At 41.3% G+C, this 17,258-nt stretch overlaps 2 protein-coding genes across 2 annotated transcripts; both read left to right on the top strand.

The window, feature by feature from the left end:
* Nucleotides 1-398: 398 nt before the first annotated feature.
* On the top strand, nucleotides 399-3,080 carry LOC133552450 (protocadherin alpha-8-like). The gene is made up of 2 exons (XM_061899644.1): nucleotides 399-2,924; nucleotides 3,054-3,080. The coding sequence occupies exons 1-2, from the start codon at nucleotides 591-593 to the stop codon at nucleotides 3,078-3,080; spliced, it is 2,361 nt and encodes a 786-aa protein (XP_061755628.1). The 5' UTR covers nucleotides 399-590.
* Nucleotides 3,081-4,890: 1,810 nt separating this feature from the next.
* LOC133552449 (protocadherin gamma-A5-like) lies at nucleotides 4,891-15,589 on the top strand. The gene is made up of 3 exons (XM_061899643.1): nucleotides 4,891-7,009; nucleotides 10,750-10,756; nucleotides 13,197-15,589. Exons 1-3 carry the CDS (start codon nucleotides 5,141-5,143, stop codon nucleotides 15,587-15,589), a joined length of 4,269 nt encoding a protein of 1,422 aa, XP_061755627.1. The 5' UTR covers nucleotides 4,891-5,140.
* The last annotated feature ends 1,669 nt before the right edge of the window (nucleotides 15,590-17,258 follow it).

Below are 17,258 nucleotides of genomic sequence, written 5' to 3'. Positions count from 1 at the left end.
GTAATCATCTTCTGTCTGTACCTATTGTTAAACTGTCTTGATCTACAATTATTTAGTGAACATTTTTGTTGTTCAATTTAGATTTTTTACAGACATATAAAGCTTTGATTTTGCACTCATAAGTGAAAAATTAGTCGGATTGCAGGGAATTATTGATGTGCATTGTGGAACATGTAGTTTATTGTCAGTGTGTGCTTTAAGCTGGCTTGTAAGGAAACATGTTACATTTGGAACTGTAAACAGTGATTGATGAAGTGGTTCATAAATTTGGACTTTGAAACAATTATTATTGGACATTTTTTAAACCAATGTTTTAGTAGATAAACTTAGATGTGTTTTTTGGATGCTGTAATTATTGTCAGTTTCTCAGCTGCAGATTGTCCTCCACTGGGTGTCAGTGTTACATTAAAAACCAAGACCACACGCTGTCCCTCCCATCTAAATCCTTTGTTTGATGCTGACACAAACGCAGCCTGCATTAGTCGTCAACGTTACATTGTGTTGGACACTCACGCACGCCGCAGCAATGCCTTGGATTTAAACATTTATATCGACCTCTGGATTTTGTGGATGCATGTTGATGATCAGCGATGGGGGTCTGTGTTCTTTTTCATTTTGCTCTGCTTCTGCTGCTGGCCATTCAGGCTTTTGCAGAAATTCGCTACTCGATTCCTGAGGAGGTAAAACACGGCACTATTGTTGGGAACGTTGCCAAGGACCTGGGCCTTGATGTCAGCTCTCTTGTGGATCGACGGTTCCGAGTGGTTTCAGAATCCAAAGAGGCCTTCTTTGAGGTAAACCAGCACAATGGGGCTTTGCATGTGAACAAGAGAATAGACAGAGATGAGTCCTGTCGGGGCAGCGGCGCCTGCCTTGTTGAGCTCAAAGTCATCGTGGAAAACCCTTTGGAAATACATTATGTAGTTGTAGAAATCACCGACGTCAACGACCACTCTCCTACTTTTATTGAAAAAGAGCAAACGTTTAAAATAGCAGAGCAGACGCTGCCGGGGATGAGATTCCAGCTGCATGCAGCACATGATCCTGACGCAGGGATGAACTCCATACACGCATACACTCTGACAGCAAATGAACATTTTGAAATTGATCTAAGCCAAAGCGATGAAGATAAAGTTCCGTTTTTGGTGCTGAAGAAATCTCTGGACCGGGAACAAAAGGACAAACACTGGCTGCTGGTCACAGCGGTGGATGGAGGTAAACCTCCACAATCAGGCTCTCTAAATGTGTCCATTATTGTCATCGACATTAATGACAATCGACCTACATTTAGTCAAGAAATATATCAAATTATTATTGCAGAAAATGTTCAAATTGGCACTTCAATATTTAAAATGAATGCAACAGATCCAGATGAAGGCACTAATGGAGAAATTGATTATAGCCTTGCAAAAACATTAAAGAAAAATGTGTATAATGTTTTTGAATTAGATAAATCATCTGGAATTATTAGAGTTAAAGGAATAATTGACTATGAAGATAATGATATTTATAAACTGGATATTGAGGCATCAGATAAAGCAATTTCTCATTTGACAGGTGTGTGTCGAGTCATTATAAAGATAAGAGACATTAATGATAATCCACCAACAATAGAAGTGACATCATTGTCTAATAAAGTACCTGAAGACTCTAAGCCTGGTACAGTTATTTCCCTCATTAGTGTGAAGGATGAAGACTCAGGTGTGAATGGTAAAATTATTTCCACTATCATAAATGGTGTCCCTTTTGAATTGAAGCCCTCCTACAAGGAGAACATATATTCAGTTGTCACTAAAGAATATTTAGACAGAGAGGAGGTGTCACTTTATGAAATCACGATACAAGCAACTGACTGTGGTGAGCCTCCTTTATCAACGTTTAAAACTCTCAGCATTCAGATATCAGATGTTAATGATAACAGTCCACACTTTGAAAAGAACCCGCTCGAGTTCTACTTGACTGAAAACAATGTTGCTGGCAATTCCATTTTTTCTGTAAGTGCCACAGACAAAGATCTGAATGACAATGCAGCTATTTCTTATCACATTGTGAGAGAGGGCCGTCACAATGACATCATGTCTTCCCTCAACATTAACTCTGAAAATGGACAAATCTCAGCTCTAAAAAGTTTTGATTTTGAGACGCTGAAAAGTTTCCAGTTCCAAGTCGTGGCCACGGACGGTGGAAGTCCTCCACTGAGCAGCAACGTGACAGTGAAGGTGTTCATTCTGGATCAGAACGACAACGCTCCAGTCATCCTGTATCCAGTCAGCTCCAACGGTTCTGCTGAAGGTGTGGAGGAGATTCCCCGCAATATGAAAGCAGGAGACTTGGTGACTAAAGTCCGAGCCTATGATGCTGATATAGGATATAACGGCTGGTTACTGTTTTCACTGCAGCAAGTCACTGCCCACAGTCTCTTTACTTTGGACCGCTATACGGGCCAGATCAGAACACTTCGCTCCTTCACAGAGACGGACGAGGCTGAGCATGGACTGCTCATACTGGTCAAAGACAACGGCAACGTTTCCCTGTCAGCAACAGCTACTGTGACTGTCAAACTTGTGGAGCCCAAAGAGGCTTTTGCTGCTTCTGATGTCAAACGTGCAGCAGCAAAAGTGGAGGAGGAGGACCACAATGTGACTTTTTACCTCATCATCACTTTGGGCTCGGTCTCGCTGCTTTTTGTCATCAGCATCATCGTGCTGATCGCCATGCAGTGCTCCAAATCCACAGAGTACACTTCCAAATATCTCCAAGACGCTAATTATGATGGGACACTGTGTCACAGCATCCAGTACAGATCAGGAGACAAACGCTACATGCTAGTTGGACCCAGAATGAGTATAGGTTCTACTATAGTCCCGGGCAGCCACGCCAACACTCTGGTGCTCCCTGACAGGAGACACACTTCTTCTGGGGAGGTAAGAACGTTATTTATTTCCAATAGTGATTACTTACAACAATTTATTTGTGCACTTTTATGACTTCAGTCTATGTGGTCTTAAATAGTGTGTTTTTCAATATATCATGTGTCCACATCCTGCTGATAGCTGGATAGAATCATATTGTTGGCTTGAACTTTGCAATTCCATGACTTCCATGGTGCTGAATGTGTTGTTTTGTTTGCTCTTCATTCTCTTTTACTGCTTGTATGTTTCAAAATAGAAGCCTGGGTGAAATGAAGAATGCACACAGTAGTTGCAGTGATGTGTTTGATTGGCTTGATCATGAAATATTTTTGGACAATTGTACAAATATGGAATACAAGGAGTGGCTCATGAGTGGGTCAAGACTTACCTGCAAGACCTAAAAATAGTTTGTGGAAGTTACCAATAGGAAATCTACCTTACATATTATTAGTTGTTGAGTGCCACAAGGATCGTGAATCAAACCTAAACGGTTTCTCATGAATGTATATGATTTTGTTATAGTTTCCGAACTGTTTAAATTTATTTTATTTGCGGATAAAACAACCCTATTTTGATGATGAAAAAACTATTGAATATGTGTCAGATGTAGTTGAAAACTAATTTATCAAATTCAAACGATTGTTTAATGTTAATAGATTGTCCTTGAATTCTTGTAACTCTATTTTTAGATTTTTTTGTAGTGCTTTGAACTGTGAAAAAATGTAGGTATCTTATCATAATCATTATATTTTTAAAGGGCTTAATCTCTTTGTTTATTTGCATCATAATTAGGTATTTCCACTATAGGCCAAATTGGCCTGGAATTGTATTTACATTTTTCTCTATTGATTACTATTCTAATATATCATGTTTGATAAACTAATGAGCATACTAGTTTAGAAAAAGCATCACACATACAGGTAGAATTTTTTGTGCCATAAATGTGATAATTAAGTTGTACAACAGCTCTTGCATACATGCAAGGGGGTAGAGCTGGTTTAAATATATCATATTAGTAATTGTAGTAATAATTCCGAAAAAAAAAATATATATATTGTAAAGATAATGATTTTAGAAAATTAGGATTGATGAGCATATGCACTTTGTTTGGTATTTTGTTTTAAAACCGCGAATGTTTTTTCTTTACCAATACATATTTATGAACTTTCTCTATCTGTTTTTAAACTGTCTTAAAATACAATCATTTAGTGACATTTTTTGTTTTTTTTTAAGCTAATGTTTTAACAAAAATACACGGCTTTGAATTTGCAGTCATAACTTAAAAAGTATTCAGGTGGCAGACAGATATCGAGGTGCATTGTGGAACATGTAGTTTGTTGTCAGTGTGTACTTTAAGCTGGCATGTACTTATTTTAAAGGAAATAGGTTATTTTTGCAACAGTACACAGTGATTGACGAAGTGGTTCAATTAAGTAGATGTTGACATGTATGTAATTGGGCATTTTTTCTAAACAGTCTTTGAGTAGATACATTAGGATATGTAGTTTTTTTATTTATGTTGTAATTATTAGCAGCTCATGAGCTTCAGATTGTCCTCCACTGGGTGTCAGTGTTACATTAAAAACCAAGACCACACGCTGTCCCTCCCATCTAAATCCTTTGTTTGATGCTGACACAAACGCAGCCTGCATTAGTCGTCAACGTTACATTGTGTTGGACACTCACGCACGCCGCAGCAATGCCTTGGATTTAAACATTTATATCAACCTCTGGATTTTGTGGATGCATGTTGATGATCAGCGATGGGGGTCTGTGTTCTTTTTCATTTTGCTCTGCTTCTGCTGCTGGCCATTCAGGCTTTTGCAGAAATTTGCTACTCGATTCCAGAGGAGGTAAAACACGGCACTATTGTTGGGAACGTTGCCAAGGACCTGGGCCTTGATGTCAGCTCTCTTGTCGATCGACGGTTCCGAGTGGTTTCAGAATCCAAAGAGGCCTTCTTTGAGGTAAACCAGCACAATGGGGCTTTGCATGTGAACAAGAGAATAGACAGAGATGAGTCCTGTCGGGGCAGCGGCGACTGCCTTGTTGAGCTCAAAGTCATCGTGGAAAACCCTTTGGAAATACATTATGTAGTTGTAGAAATCACCGACGTCAACGACCACTCTCCTACTTTTATTCAAAAAGAGCAAACGTTTGAAATAGCAGAGCACACGCTGCCAGGGAAGAGATTCCAGCTGCATGCAGCACATGATCCTGACGCAGGGATGAACTCCATACACGCATACACTCTGACAGCAAATGAACATTTTGAAATTGATCTACGGCAAAGCGATGAGGATAAAATTCCGTTTTTGGTCCTAAAGAAATCTCTGGATCGGGAACAAAAGGAAAAACACTGGCTGCTGGTCACAGCGGTGGATGGAGGTAAACCTCCACGATCAGGCTCTCTAAATGTGTCCATTATTGTCCTCGACAGCAATGACAATAGACCCATATTTAGTCAAGAAATATATCAAATTACTATCGCTGAAAATGTTCAAATTGGCACTTCAATATTTAAAATGAACGCAACAGATCCAGATGAAGGCACGAATGGAGAAATTGATTATAGTTTTGAAAAAACATCAAAGAAAAATGTGTATAGTAATTTTGAAATAGATAAATCATCTGGAATTATTAAGGTAAAAGGAATAATTGACTATGAAAATACAGATATTTACAAGCTTGACATTGAGGCATCGGATAAAGCAATACCTCCACTGACAGGTGAGTGTCGAGTCATTATAAAGATAAGAGACATTAATGATAATCCACCAACAATAGAAGTAACATCATTGTCTAATAAAGTACCTGAAGACTCTAAGCCTGGTACAGTTATTTCCCTCATTAGTGTGAAGGATGAAGACTCAGGTGTGAATGGTAAAATTATTTCCACCATCATAAATGATGTCCCTTTTGAATTAAAGCCTTCCTACAAGGAAAACATATATTCAGTTGTCACTAAAGAATATTTAGACAGAGAGGAGGTGTCACATTATGAAATCACGATACAAGCAACTGACTGTGGTGAGCCTCCTTTATCAACGTTTAAAACTCTCAGCATTCAGATATCAGATGTTAATGATAACAGTCCACACTTTGAAAAGAACCCGCTTGAGTTCTACTTGATTGAGAATAATGTGGCTGGTAATTCTATTTTTTCTGTAAGTGCCACAGACAAAGATCTGAATGACAATGCAGCTATTTCTTATCACATTGTGAGAGAGGGCCGTCACAATGACATCATGTCTTTCCTCAACATTAACTCTGAAAATGGACAAATATCGGCTCTAAAAAGTTTTGACTTTGAGATGCTGAAAAGTTTCCAGTTCCAAGTCGTGGCCACGGACGGTGGAAGTCCTCCACTGAGCAGCAACGTGACAGTGAAGGTGTTCATTCTGGATCAGAACGACAACGCTCCAGTCATCCTGTATCCAGTCAGCTCCAACGGTTCTGCTGAAGGTGTGGAGGAGATTCCCCGCAATATGAAAGCAGGAGACTTGGTGACTAAAGTCCGAGCCTATGATGCTGATATAGGATATAACGGCTGGTTACTGTTTTCATTGCAGCAAGTCACTGCCCACAGTCTCTTTACTTTGGACCGCTATACGGGCCAGATCAGAACACTTCGCTCCTTCACAGAGACGGACGAGGCTGAGCATGGACTGCTCATACTGGTCAAAGACAACGGCAACGTTTCCCTGTCAGCAACAGCTACTGTGACTGTCAAACTTGTGGAGCCCAAAGAGGCTTTTGCAGCTTCTGATGTCAAACGTGCAGCAGCAAAAGTGGAGGAGGAGGACCACAATGTGACTTTTTACCTCATCATCACTTTGGGCTCGGTCTCGCTGCTTTTTGTCATCAGCATCATCGTGCTGATCGCCATGCAGTGCTCCAAATCCACAGAGTACACTTCCAAATATCTCCAAGACGCTAATTATGATGGGACACTGTGTCACAGCATCCAGTACAGATCAGGAGACAAACGCTACATGCTAGTTGGACCCAGAATGAGTATAGGTTCTACTATAGTCCCGGGCAGCCACGCCAACACTCTGGTGCTCCCTGACAGGAGACACACTTCTTCTGGGGAGGTAAGACAGACATTTTCCTGAATTTATAATTTAATTATGTGATATTCATTTTTTTCAAACGATATTGTTTGTGTTTTTGAAAAGCAAAACATGCTCAGTTCCTAACAACATATTAAAACAATGTTACACAGAAATATCTTACTTTATTGTCCTTTGGTGTCAAGAATTATACTTTTTCAGATCTGCTAATACTGCTCATTTAAAATCACAACCTTGTGTCTTTATAAATGAAATGCTCCTCTGTTTCAGTTTTGGAATGTGGAAACTTAAAGTTGTACCTTAATTTCATAGAGGTTGACAGATATGTAATTTGAGAAAGTCAAATAATGTTACAGCTTTGTGAGATGAGTGTCATTTTAGTAGACATATTGGTCATTGTGTTTATGTCGAAGTTGTAGGTAATCTACAGTATTCCCTTTTTCAGAGCAGTTTGGTATTTCAGTAAATTGTTGGTGCTGTCTATGGTGCTGAAAGTATTTCAGTATTCAGTGCAGCTATTACAGTGGAACTAAGGTTAGTGCATTCGCCTCACAATACGAAAGGTCCTGAGTAGTTCTGGGTTCAATCCCGGGCTCGGGATCTTTCTGTGTAGAGTTTGCATGTTCTCCCCGTGACTGCGTGGGTTGTCTCTGGATCCTCCAGCTTCCTGCCACCCCCAAAAACATGCACCTGGGGATAGGTTGATTGGCAACAATAAGGCAGGCAGACCAAAATCTGACTCAGGGAACCGGACGCCCCTGCCATGCATAGTCCCCTGATATGTCTGCCAACAAGGTGACTTTATGGCTAATTGGGCTTGAATCACAAGTTCAGGTCTGATCATCCTCTAGCTGGCCGCCTCTGGAGAGGGTGCATAGTGTTAAAGGCCGAAAAACCCAATGACCCATGCAAAGGAACACTACTGATGATGCACACCCTTAATTATTTTATCCTTCAGGTCTTCCATTCACGTTCACTGTTAACCTACAAGGCCACCAAGTGTATGTGCTCGGAAAGGATGCAAACACCTCATTCTGTTTTTAATTGGTTTTAGGAGTCTTTTTGTGTGTTTTAGGAGTCTTTTTGTCTGTTTTAGGAGTCTTTTTGTGTGTTTTAGGACTCTTTTTGTGTGTTTTAGGAGTCTTTTTGTGTGTTTTAGGAGTCTTGTTACATGCTTTAGGAGTAATTTATGTTTTAGATGTCACTGTGCATCTCTTAGGAGTCATTGTATGTGTTTTAGAGTCATTTCTAATGTTTTAGAAGTTGGTTGTTGTGTTTTAAATGTTTTACTAGTCATTTTAATGTGTTAAGTCATTTTATGCATTTGTGTTTCGCACAAAAGGTAGAACATCTCGCTCTGTGTTTTCTGGAATCTTATTTGGTCCGAGTGTGAATATGGTGTCTATCTATCTGTGTTGGCCCTGTAAAGAGCTGGCAACTTGTCCAGGGTGTACCCCGCCTTTCGCCCGAATGCAGCTGAGATTTGCTACAGAACTCTCCGCGACCCCAAAAGAGACAAGCAGTAGTGTCTTGTGGGGGTCTTGTAGCTTACTGCGTGGTTGTTCTCCCGTTATACAAAACGGACAACTCCGAACGACAGCCTGAAGGTAGGATATGATTCAATCTTGGCAAATCATAACACATAAAAAAAAAAACAGGAAGCAAACCAAAAGTCGCACATGAAGTTAGGGTACAAACTTGGAATAGGACTCAAGAACTTAGAAACAAGACATGAACCTACGTGCCTGTTGCTTGCAGCAAACAATGACGCCAGACTGAGCGTGGCGAGCAAGGTGAATAAAATAGCTCTCTGATTAGTGGTTGACAGCAGCTGAGCGTGGGACAACTAACCAGAGGCAGGTGAATACAATAATCCCCATGGTGACCAAAATGAACCCAGGAATGCACACAACAGAACTTATTTTCTGTTTTGCCTCTTGGTGAGGGCACTCGCATTTTCACCAACAGCTGCTGTCGAACTTTGAGATCGACCCTAGTCCACAAAAACATTTCAACATCTCTCCCAAGTTAATTGGGCATACATGCACGCCCCCCCCCAAATCAACGCCTTCACCCCCGCTTAATTCCTCTGGGGTTGCGGATGGCTGAGTAGCACTTTATAGCAGCAGCCGGCCTCCAGAGCCTCAACTCACCCCCCTTGTTGCAAGTTGGTGTGATTACATGTACCATGTTTATGTGTGCCATGCTATGTGAGGTTTTGTCCTTGGACTCAGTCTGGACCCCTCCTGAGGGTCTGACTTTAGACCAGGGGTAGGGAACATATGGCTCTAGAGACAGATGTGGCTCTTTTGATGACTGGCTCTCGGATAAATCTGAGCTAACACTGCTTAACACAATAAGTAATGACTAATTTTACTCGTAATCAAAGTGTTAGAAATAACGTTCAAAATATTAAACATGCTCATGCATTTGAATCGGGCTTCACGGTGGCAGAGGGGTTAGTGCGTCTGCCTCACAATACGAAGGTCCTGGAGTCCTGGGTTCAAATCCAGGCTCGGGATCTTTCTGTGTGGAGTTTGTATGTTCTCCCCGTGAATGCGTGGGTTCCCTCCGGCTTCCTCCGACTTCCAAAGACATGCACCTGGGGATAGGCCCCTCCCACCTCCAAAGACATGCACCTGGGGATAGGTTGATTGGCAACACTAAATGGTCCCTAGTGTGTGAATGTGAGTGTGAATGTTGTCTGTCTATCTGTGTTGGCCCTGCGATGAGGTGGCGACTTGTCCAGGGTGTACCCCGCCTTCCGCCCTATTGTAGCTGAGATAGGCGCCAGCGCCCTCCGTGACCCCAAAATGGATGGATGGATGCATTTGAATCCAACCATCTTTTTTTCTGCCGCACTTTATTTATTATTATTTTTTTTAGGGCTTGCCCTCCTGGGGGTTCTTCAGACCACCAAGCACCGACATGAGAGCCTGTTTCAGGGTTACGATATTTTTTTATTTTTCAATAAGTCTCTCAGTTGCTTTCCAGCAATTGTCTTTTTCTCTTTCGTTCTCGCTCGCACTCTGGCTCCAGCTCCAACCCCGTCTCTCCTCCTGGCTGCTGCTTATAACAGAGCGACAGGTGATTAGATAACAAGGCCCAGGTGGGTTGTTTCTACGCACCTGTCGCTGATTTCGAGGCCGGTCCTGGTACACCCCGCTTCGCTGCAGGCCCGCAGGCCACGCCCCCTCCACAGTTAGCTTCAGAATATCAATGTTATTACAAAGAATAAGAGACCTATTATACTCTAGTAATGTTGGTCTTTCTAAAAAATGCATGCGTTTACTTGTGTTCAGTGTTGAAAAAAAAATTAAATGGCTCTTACGGATATACATTTTAAAATATACGGATTCTCGGCTAATTTTTTTTTTTATTATTCTTTTTTTATGTATTTCCGTAAGAGCCATTTAATTTTTTTTTTATTTTTTTTTTCAACACTGAACACACCTAAACGCATGCATTTTTAAGTAAGACCAACATTACTAGAGTATAATAGGTCTCTTATTCTTTGTAATAACATTGATATTCTGAAGCTAACTGTGGAGGGGGCGTGGCCTGCGGGCCTGCAGCGAAGCGGGGTGTACCAGGACCGGCCTCGAAATCAGCGACAGGTGCGTAGAAACAACCCACCTGGGCCTTGTTATCTAATCACCTGTCTCTCTCAGCCAAAAAGGTCCCCGACCCCTGCTTTAGACTGATATTTTTTTATTACTCTCCCCTCTCTCCCAATGTCCCCCTTTTCTCCCCTTTTTAAGGAGCGCCGTAAGTGGCTGATCCGTTGGCGGTCCCGTCTTGTCCCCCCTGTAATGTATGTCTGCTCTTAGCGGGATTGTGTCAAAAATGTAATCTCAGTTCTTATATGTCTTGCACATGTGAAGAATGGACAAACTAAAGTGTGTCTTGTCTTGTCTGTCAACTAAGGGAGTCCAAAACTAATAGAACATAACTAACCAAAACATGACAGGTAGAAAATAGATGGATGGATGGATACTATATTTGTATGGAAAGTACTTGCTATACTAGTTTTAAATGTGGTTTATTGTACAAAATAGTTATTGTGTATGTGCTGAAACGCTGTTTTGTTATGTAGTTGTAATTATTTTGCATTTTACAGTCCACATTTATTTACGCACACGTCATTGAGCTCACCATAACGAGGCCGATGTTGCGATCTGCTGTTCAGGTCTTCACATGTTTGTTTTTTCCATCTTTGTTTCATTCTCAGTCCGACCCGTTTATTTCCTGTTTTATCCATGCGTTTGTTACGTCTCGCCTCGACTACTGTAACGTATTATTTTCGGGTCTCCCCATGTCTAGCATTAAAAGATTACAGTTGGTACAAAATGTGGCTGCTAGACTTTTGACAAGAACAAGAAAGTTTGATCACATTACGCCTGTACTGTATATACCTTTATATACATATATACATACATATATACCTATACTGGCTCACCTGCACTGGCTTCCTGTGCACTTAAGATGTGACTTTAAGGTTTACTACTTACGTATAAAATACTACACGGTCTAGCTCCAGCCTATCTTGCCGATTGTATTGTACCATATGTCCCGGCAAGAAATCTGCGTTCAAAGGACTCCGGCTTATTAGTGATTCCCAAAGCCCAAAAAAAGTCTGCGGGCGATAGAGCGTTTTCCGTTCGGGCTTCAGTACTCTGGAATGCCCTCCCGGTAACAGCTCGAGATGCCACCTCAGTAGAAGCATTTAAGTCTCACCTTAAAACTCATTTGTATACTCTAGCCTTTAAATAGACTCCCTTTTTAGACCAGTTTATCTGCCGTTTCTTTTCTTTTTCTTCTATGTCCCACTCTCCCTTGTGGAGGGGGTCCGGTCCGATCCGGTGGCCATGTACTGCTCGCCTGTGTATCGGCTGGGGACATCTCTGCGCTGCTGATCCGCCTCCGCTTGGGATGGTTTCCTGCTGGCTCCGCTGTGAACGGGACTCTCGCTGCTGTGTTGCATCCGCTTTGGACTGGACTCTTGCGACTGTGTTGGATCCATTATGGATTGAACTTTCACAGTATCATGTTAGACCCGCTCGACATCCATTGATTTCCTCCTCTCCAAGGTTCTCATAGTCATCATTGTCACCGACGTCCCACTGGGTCATTATCGTCACCGATGTCCCACTGGGTGTGAGTTTTCCTTGCCCTTATGTGGGCCTACCGAGGATGCCGTAGTGGTTTGTGCAGCCCTTTGAGACACTAGTGATTTAGGGCTATATAAGTAAACATTGATTGATTGATTGACTGTTTTGTCCATCACTATGGTTCACTCATCAGTCCACCTGCTAGTCTCGCCCCGCACACCTGCTACTAATAATCACCCTCCTTTATAAGCCAGGCCTTTTTCTGTTCAGTCTTTCTCGGATCCTAATTTGCCCACGCGCAACAGTGACGACTCTCGACCTTCATTTTTGTATGATATTCTCGCCAAGCCATTTGTTTATTCCAGCTCACATGCTAATGCATTGTTTTTCTGTTATTTGTGTGCCTTGAGCCAGCTTAGTTGTTTACTTTTACTTCCTAGTTCTCATACTAGCGTTTCTGGTTTGCCTTCTCTTTACACCAGTGTTTTTGTTCCTGGCCTTTTATTATTTAATAAATACCTTATATCTTAGCTTTGCTGTGTTCTGCTTCGACGCATCCTCGGGAAAACAACCATGCCGAAGAAGAGTCTTCCCAGCCGAATAGAAATTCTTACATTTATAACCATGCTAATGTCTGATGGACAATTTTAGATACAGTTTAGTATGGGAATGCATTCAATATAATATGGCTGTCGATTTGCATTCGACGTGCATAGAATGCTGTTCCTATCCTGCGCCCTGATGTGGGATGTCGTTCTGACTTGTGCAGCCCTTTGAGACACTCGTGATTTAGGGATATTTAAATAAACTTTGATTGACTGAATATATGAGGGGTTATTATTACAAACACTTCCCAGTGTGATACATTGCAGTTATTGGTCGCTGGACATTTTAGTGACCGTGAATGTCCACTAGGTGTCAGTGCTATAAAACAGATGACTCGTCAGGCGTTTTTATTAAAGCGCTCCAGTCCGGATTATGAGCATTTCTCGCTCGGTGTTTGGATGGGTAACATCTTCTCTGTACGAGCGTGTTTTTTTTAGTGATCATCACTGGATAAGGAGGGATGAATTAATATTAAATGGTGATGTTTTAAGGAATAAGAAGAACTGGAAGAAGACTGATAAAAATGTCTTGGACGCGCCCTCTGCTTTTTTCTCTCCTGCTTTGTTACGGGGAGCTGATTGCTGCACAGCTGAAATATTCCATTCTGGAAGAGGTGAAAGTCGGATCTATTGTTGGGAATATTGCCAAGGATTTGGGCCTGGACGTCAGCTCGTTAACGAGCCGGAGGTTGCGCATTGTGTCCGGCGCACAGGACGCGCTCTTTGAGGTAAACCCGGACAATGGGCTTCTGTTTGTGCACAAACGCGTCGACCGCGAGCTGCTGTGCGACAGGAACACCGTGTGTGCGGTGGATCTCAAAATGGTCGTGGAGAACCCACTGGAGATCCACTATGTCAGCGTGGAGGTGGCAGATGCCAACGACCATGCACCCAGCTTCACCGAGAAAGGGAAGATAATAGAGATAGCAGAAAATACTTTATCTGGTGCAAGGTTTCAGTTACCAGGAGCGAGAGATCCAGATATTGGAATTAATTCGATCCAGCGCTATAAATTAAATCCGAATGACCATTTTCAACTTGAAATTCGGGATAGAGGGGAAGATAAAATTCCATTTCTTGTTTTGCAAAGGCAGTTAGACAGAGAGCAGAAAATTAATCACAGCTTGGTTTTGTCTGCTATTGATGGAGGATCCCCTTCTAAATCTGGAACCATAAATGTGACAATCACGGTGCTTGACAATAATGATAACAGACCCATTTTCTCTAAAGAGGTTTATTCTGTTGTACTGCAAGAAAACGCCGCATTAGGCACCACGGTAATTAAAGTACAAGCTACTGACTTGGACGAAGGAACTAATGGGGAGGTGGAGTATGAATTTGGAGGGGACATGAATGCAGAAGTGATGCGTCTTTTCAGTCTGGATAAACAATTAGGAGAAATTCGAGTCGAAGGACAAATTGACTTTGAGACATTTGATGTTTTCAAGTTAGACGTGCAGGCGTCCGACAAAGGCCAGCCTCCTATGACAACAGACTGCCGAGTCATCGTAAAGATTCAAGATGTCAATGATAACAAACCAGAGATTGAAGTGACATCCATCACCAGCACTGTCCCAGAAGACGCAAAACGTGGGACTGTGATTGCTCTAGTCAGTATCACTGATGTTGACTCAGGTCCTAATGGTAAAGTCATCTGCAGCCTGACTGAAAATGTACCATTTGAACTAAAGCCGTCCTTTAAAGAAAACATGTACTCATTAGTGACTAAAGACGCATTAGACAGAGAAACAATATCAATGTATGACATTTCAATAACAGCTACTGATAGTGGTGAACCTCCTCTGTCTGCGGGCAAAACCATCAGCATCCAAGTTAAAGATGTTAATGATAACATTCCGGAATTTTCACACAACCCCTTAGAGTTATATTTGATAGAAAACAATAAACCTGGTGCATCAGTGTTTTCTGTCAAAGCATTTGATAAAGACATGGACAACAATGCTGCAGTGTCTTATTACATAGTCCGACAGGGAGGTCACGCTGATATAACATCTTTCCTCAATGTCAACTCTGAAAATGGACAGATATCGGCGTTAAAAAGTTTCGACTTTGAGACGCTGAAAAGTTTCCAGTTCCAAGTCGTGGCCACGGACGGTGGAAGTCCTCCACTGAGCAGCAACGTGACAGTGAAGGTGTTCATTCTGGATCAGAACGACAACGCTCCAGTCATCCTGTATCCAGTCAGCTCCAACGGTTCTGCTGAAGGTGTGGAGGAGATTCCCCGCAATATGAAAGCAGGAGACTTGGTGACTAAAGTCCGAGCCTATGATGCTGATATAGGATATAACGGCTGGTTACTGTTTTCACTGCAGCAAGTCACTGCCCACAGTCTCTTTACTTTGGACCGCTATACGGGCCAGATCAGAACACTTCGCTCCTTCACAGAGACGGACGAGGCTGAGCATGGACTGCTCATACTGGTCAAAGACAACGGCAACGTTTCCCTGTCAGCAACAGCTACTGTGACTGTCAAACTTGTGGAGCCCAAAGAGGCTTTTGCAGCTTCTGATGTCAAACGTGCAGCAGCAAAAGTGGAGGAGGAGGACCACAATGTGACTTTTTACCTCATCATCACTTTGGGCTCGGTCTCGCTGCTTTTTGTCATCAGCATCATCGTGCTGATCGCCATGCAGTGCTCCAAATCCACAGAGTACACTTCCAAATATCTCCAAGACGCTAATTATGATGGGACACTGTGTCACAGCATCCAGTACAGATCAGGAGACAAACGCTACATGCTAGTTGGACCCAGAATGAGTATAGGTTCTACTATAGTCCCGGGCAGCCACGCCAACACTCTGGTGCTCCCTGACAGGAGACACACTTCTTCTGGGGAGGTAAGAAACACATTTTGTGTAACATAATAACATATTTCACTCACATTATATTTTGGTGTACCATGATCTTGAATATCAACTTAATTTATATTGCTTTTGTGACCTGAGTATGATATATATCTTGTTTGACTTACTCCTGGTGCATTGCAAACTTTTCCAACATGTTGTTGCTTGCCAGACTTTCTTTACTGTACATTTTTATAATGGTTGTTTTAGTCTTGGCAATATTTTGATCCACACACATATTGTTTTCAAACTGCAAGAATATATATTTATATATGTATGTACATGCTTTTCTTCTGAATAGTGTCCAAACTGATCAATATATGTAGTATATCACCTAAGTCATTTTCAGATGGGGATGGACATGTTTTATTGCCTGCAGGAATTTTTTTGTATCCAAGAAAACGGTTATCTTCTCATCTAAACTGAAGCTATGTTAATGTTTTAAAATGTTCAAACATTTAAAGGTCAAGCCTATACAGTCACTACTGTCTTGAGTTCTGAATATTATCAGTTTGGTATTTGTGCCTAATGTGCACTTCATATAACTCTTATCAGAAACATGGTCCGTTCAAAAACTGAACTGAGTAGAGGACATTTATTGACTGCTCTATACAGTATATATGGTGCATGGCCTCACCATTTTTTGTGGATGATAATATTCATGGCAGTTTTCTTCATTAATGTGGTGGATATAGTTGGACCCTGCAGGGTATTTTTCTACCCATAAAGTAACTGTATGATATTTTTAATAGTCCAGGGCAGTGGTGCCAATATGTTGGTGCTCTCTGAAAGGAGACACATGTCTTCTGGAGGTTTAAATTACATAAAATATTGTATTGTATACATTTTCAAGATAGATACTGTACTTACTAATTTGGTTCTGGCGTTGCATTAATAATTATGTACAACATGTTGTGATCCGATGGTCGGATCATCACCATATTGTTATTTTTGTTCCATTCTTATATCACTCTGTGGTTTGACACGCTCAGTTCCTGTTTTATTCGTTTCCATGGTCACTCATTAGTTTCAGCTGCTACTCTCTTTTCCAGCACTCCTGTCCTTACTAATCACCACCAGTTTATAAGCCAGCGTTTTCTGTTCACCGATTGTCGGATCTTAGTTTGTTCACATACATTTGTTTATGACTTGTCTCTCACTCTCGTTTTCGCTAGCTCTCAGGCTAAGCTTTATTTTATTCCTAGCTTTCACGCTAGTTGTTTTGTGTTTCCTTTTGTGTGCCTTTGTGCTTCGGTTTGTTTGTCCTAGCTTTCCATGCTAGCGCTTTTATTTGCCTTTTCTATTCGTATCAGTGTTTTTGTTCGTAGCTCTTTTTGTCTAATAAATCCCTTAGTTCTTACCTTTTTGCTGAGTTCTTGCTGACACATCCACGGAGGACCGAATCCGGCATTACAATGCCACACAAGCGTAACACAACACAACGTATCGCCATTATTGTTGTGGTGTTCTATTTGGTCAAATCTACAGTTTAAGGGTGACTCCATTTTTGTAATGATTTTTAATTAATATTGCTAATTGCTATTATTAACATCATTAGTTATAGTGTATAATTATTTGTATTATAAATACCTCGGATAAGAGGAAGAAAATGGTGGTATTTGTTTGTTAAACATAATTAAGTTAATTAATGGTTCTCCAAAACAGAAAATGAAATATGCATTTATTATTT

Source organism: Nerophis ophidion, linkage group LG05 (assembly GCF_033978795.1).
Source record: "Nerophis ophidion isolate RoL-2023_Sa linkage group LG05, RoL_Noph_v1.0, whole genome shotgun sequence".
Taxonomy (NCBI): Eukaryota; Metazoa; Chordata; class Actinopteri; order Syngnathiformes; family Syngnathidae; genus Nerophis; species Nerophis ophidion.
Note: the sequence above shows the minus strand (reverse complement) of the source record. Positions and strands in the feature narration are given on the sequence as shown.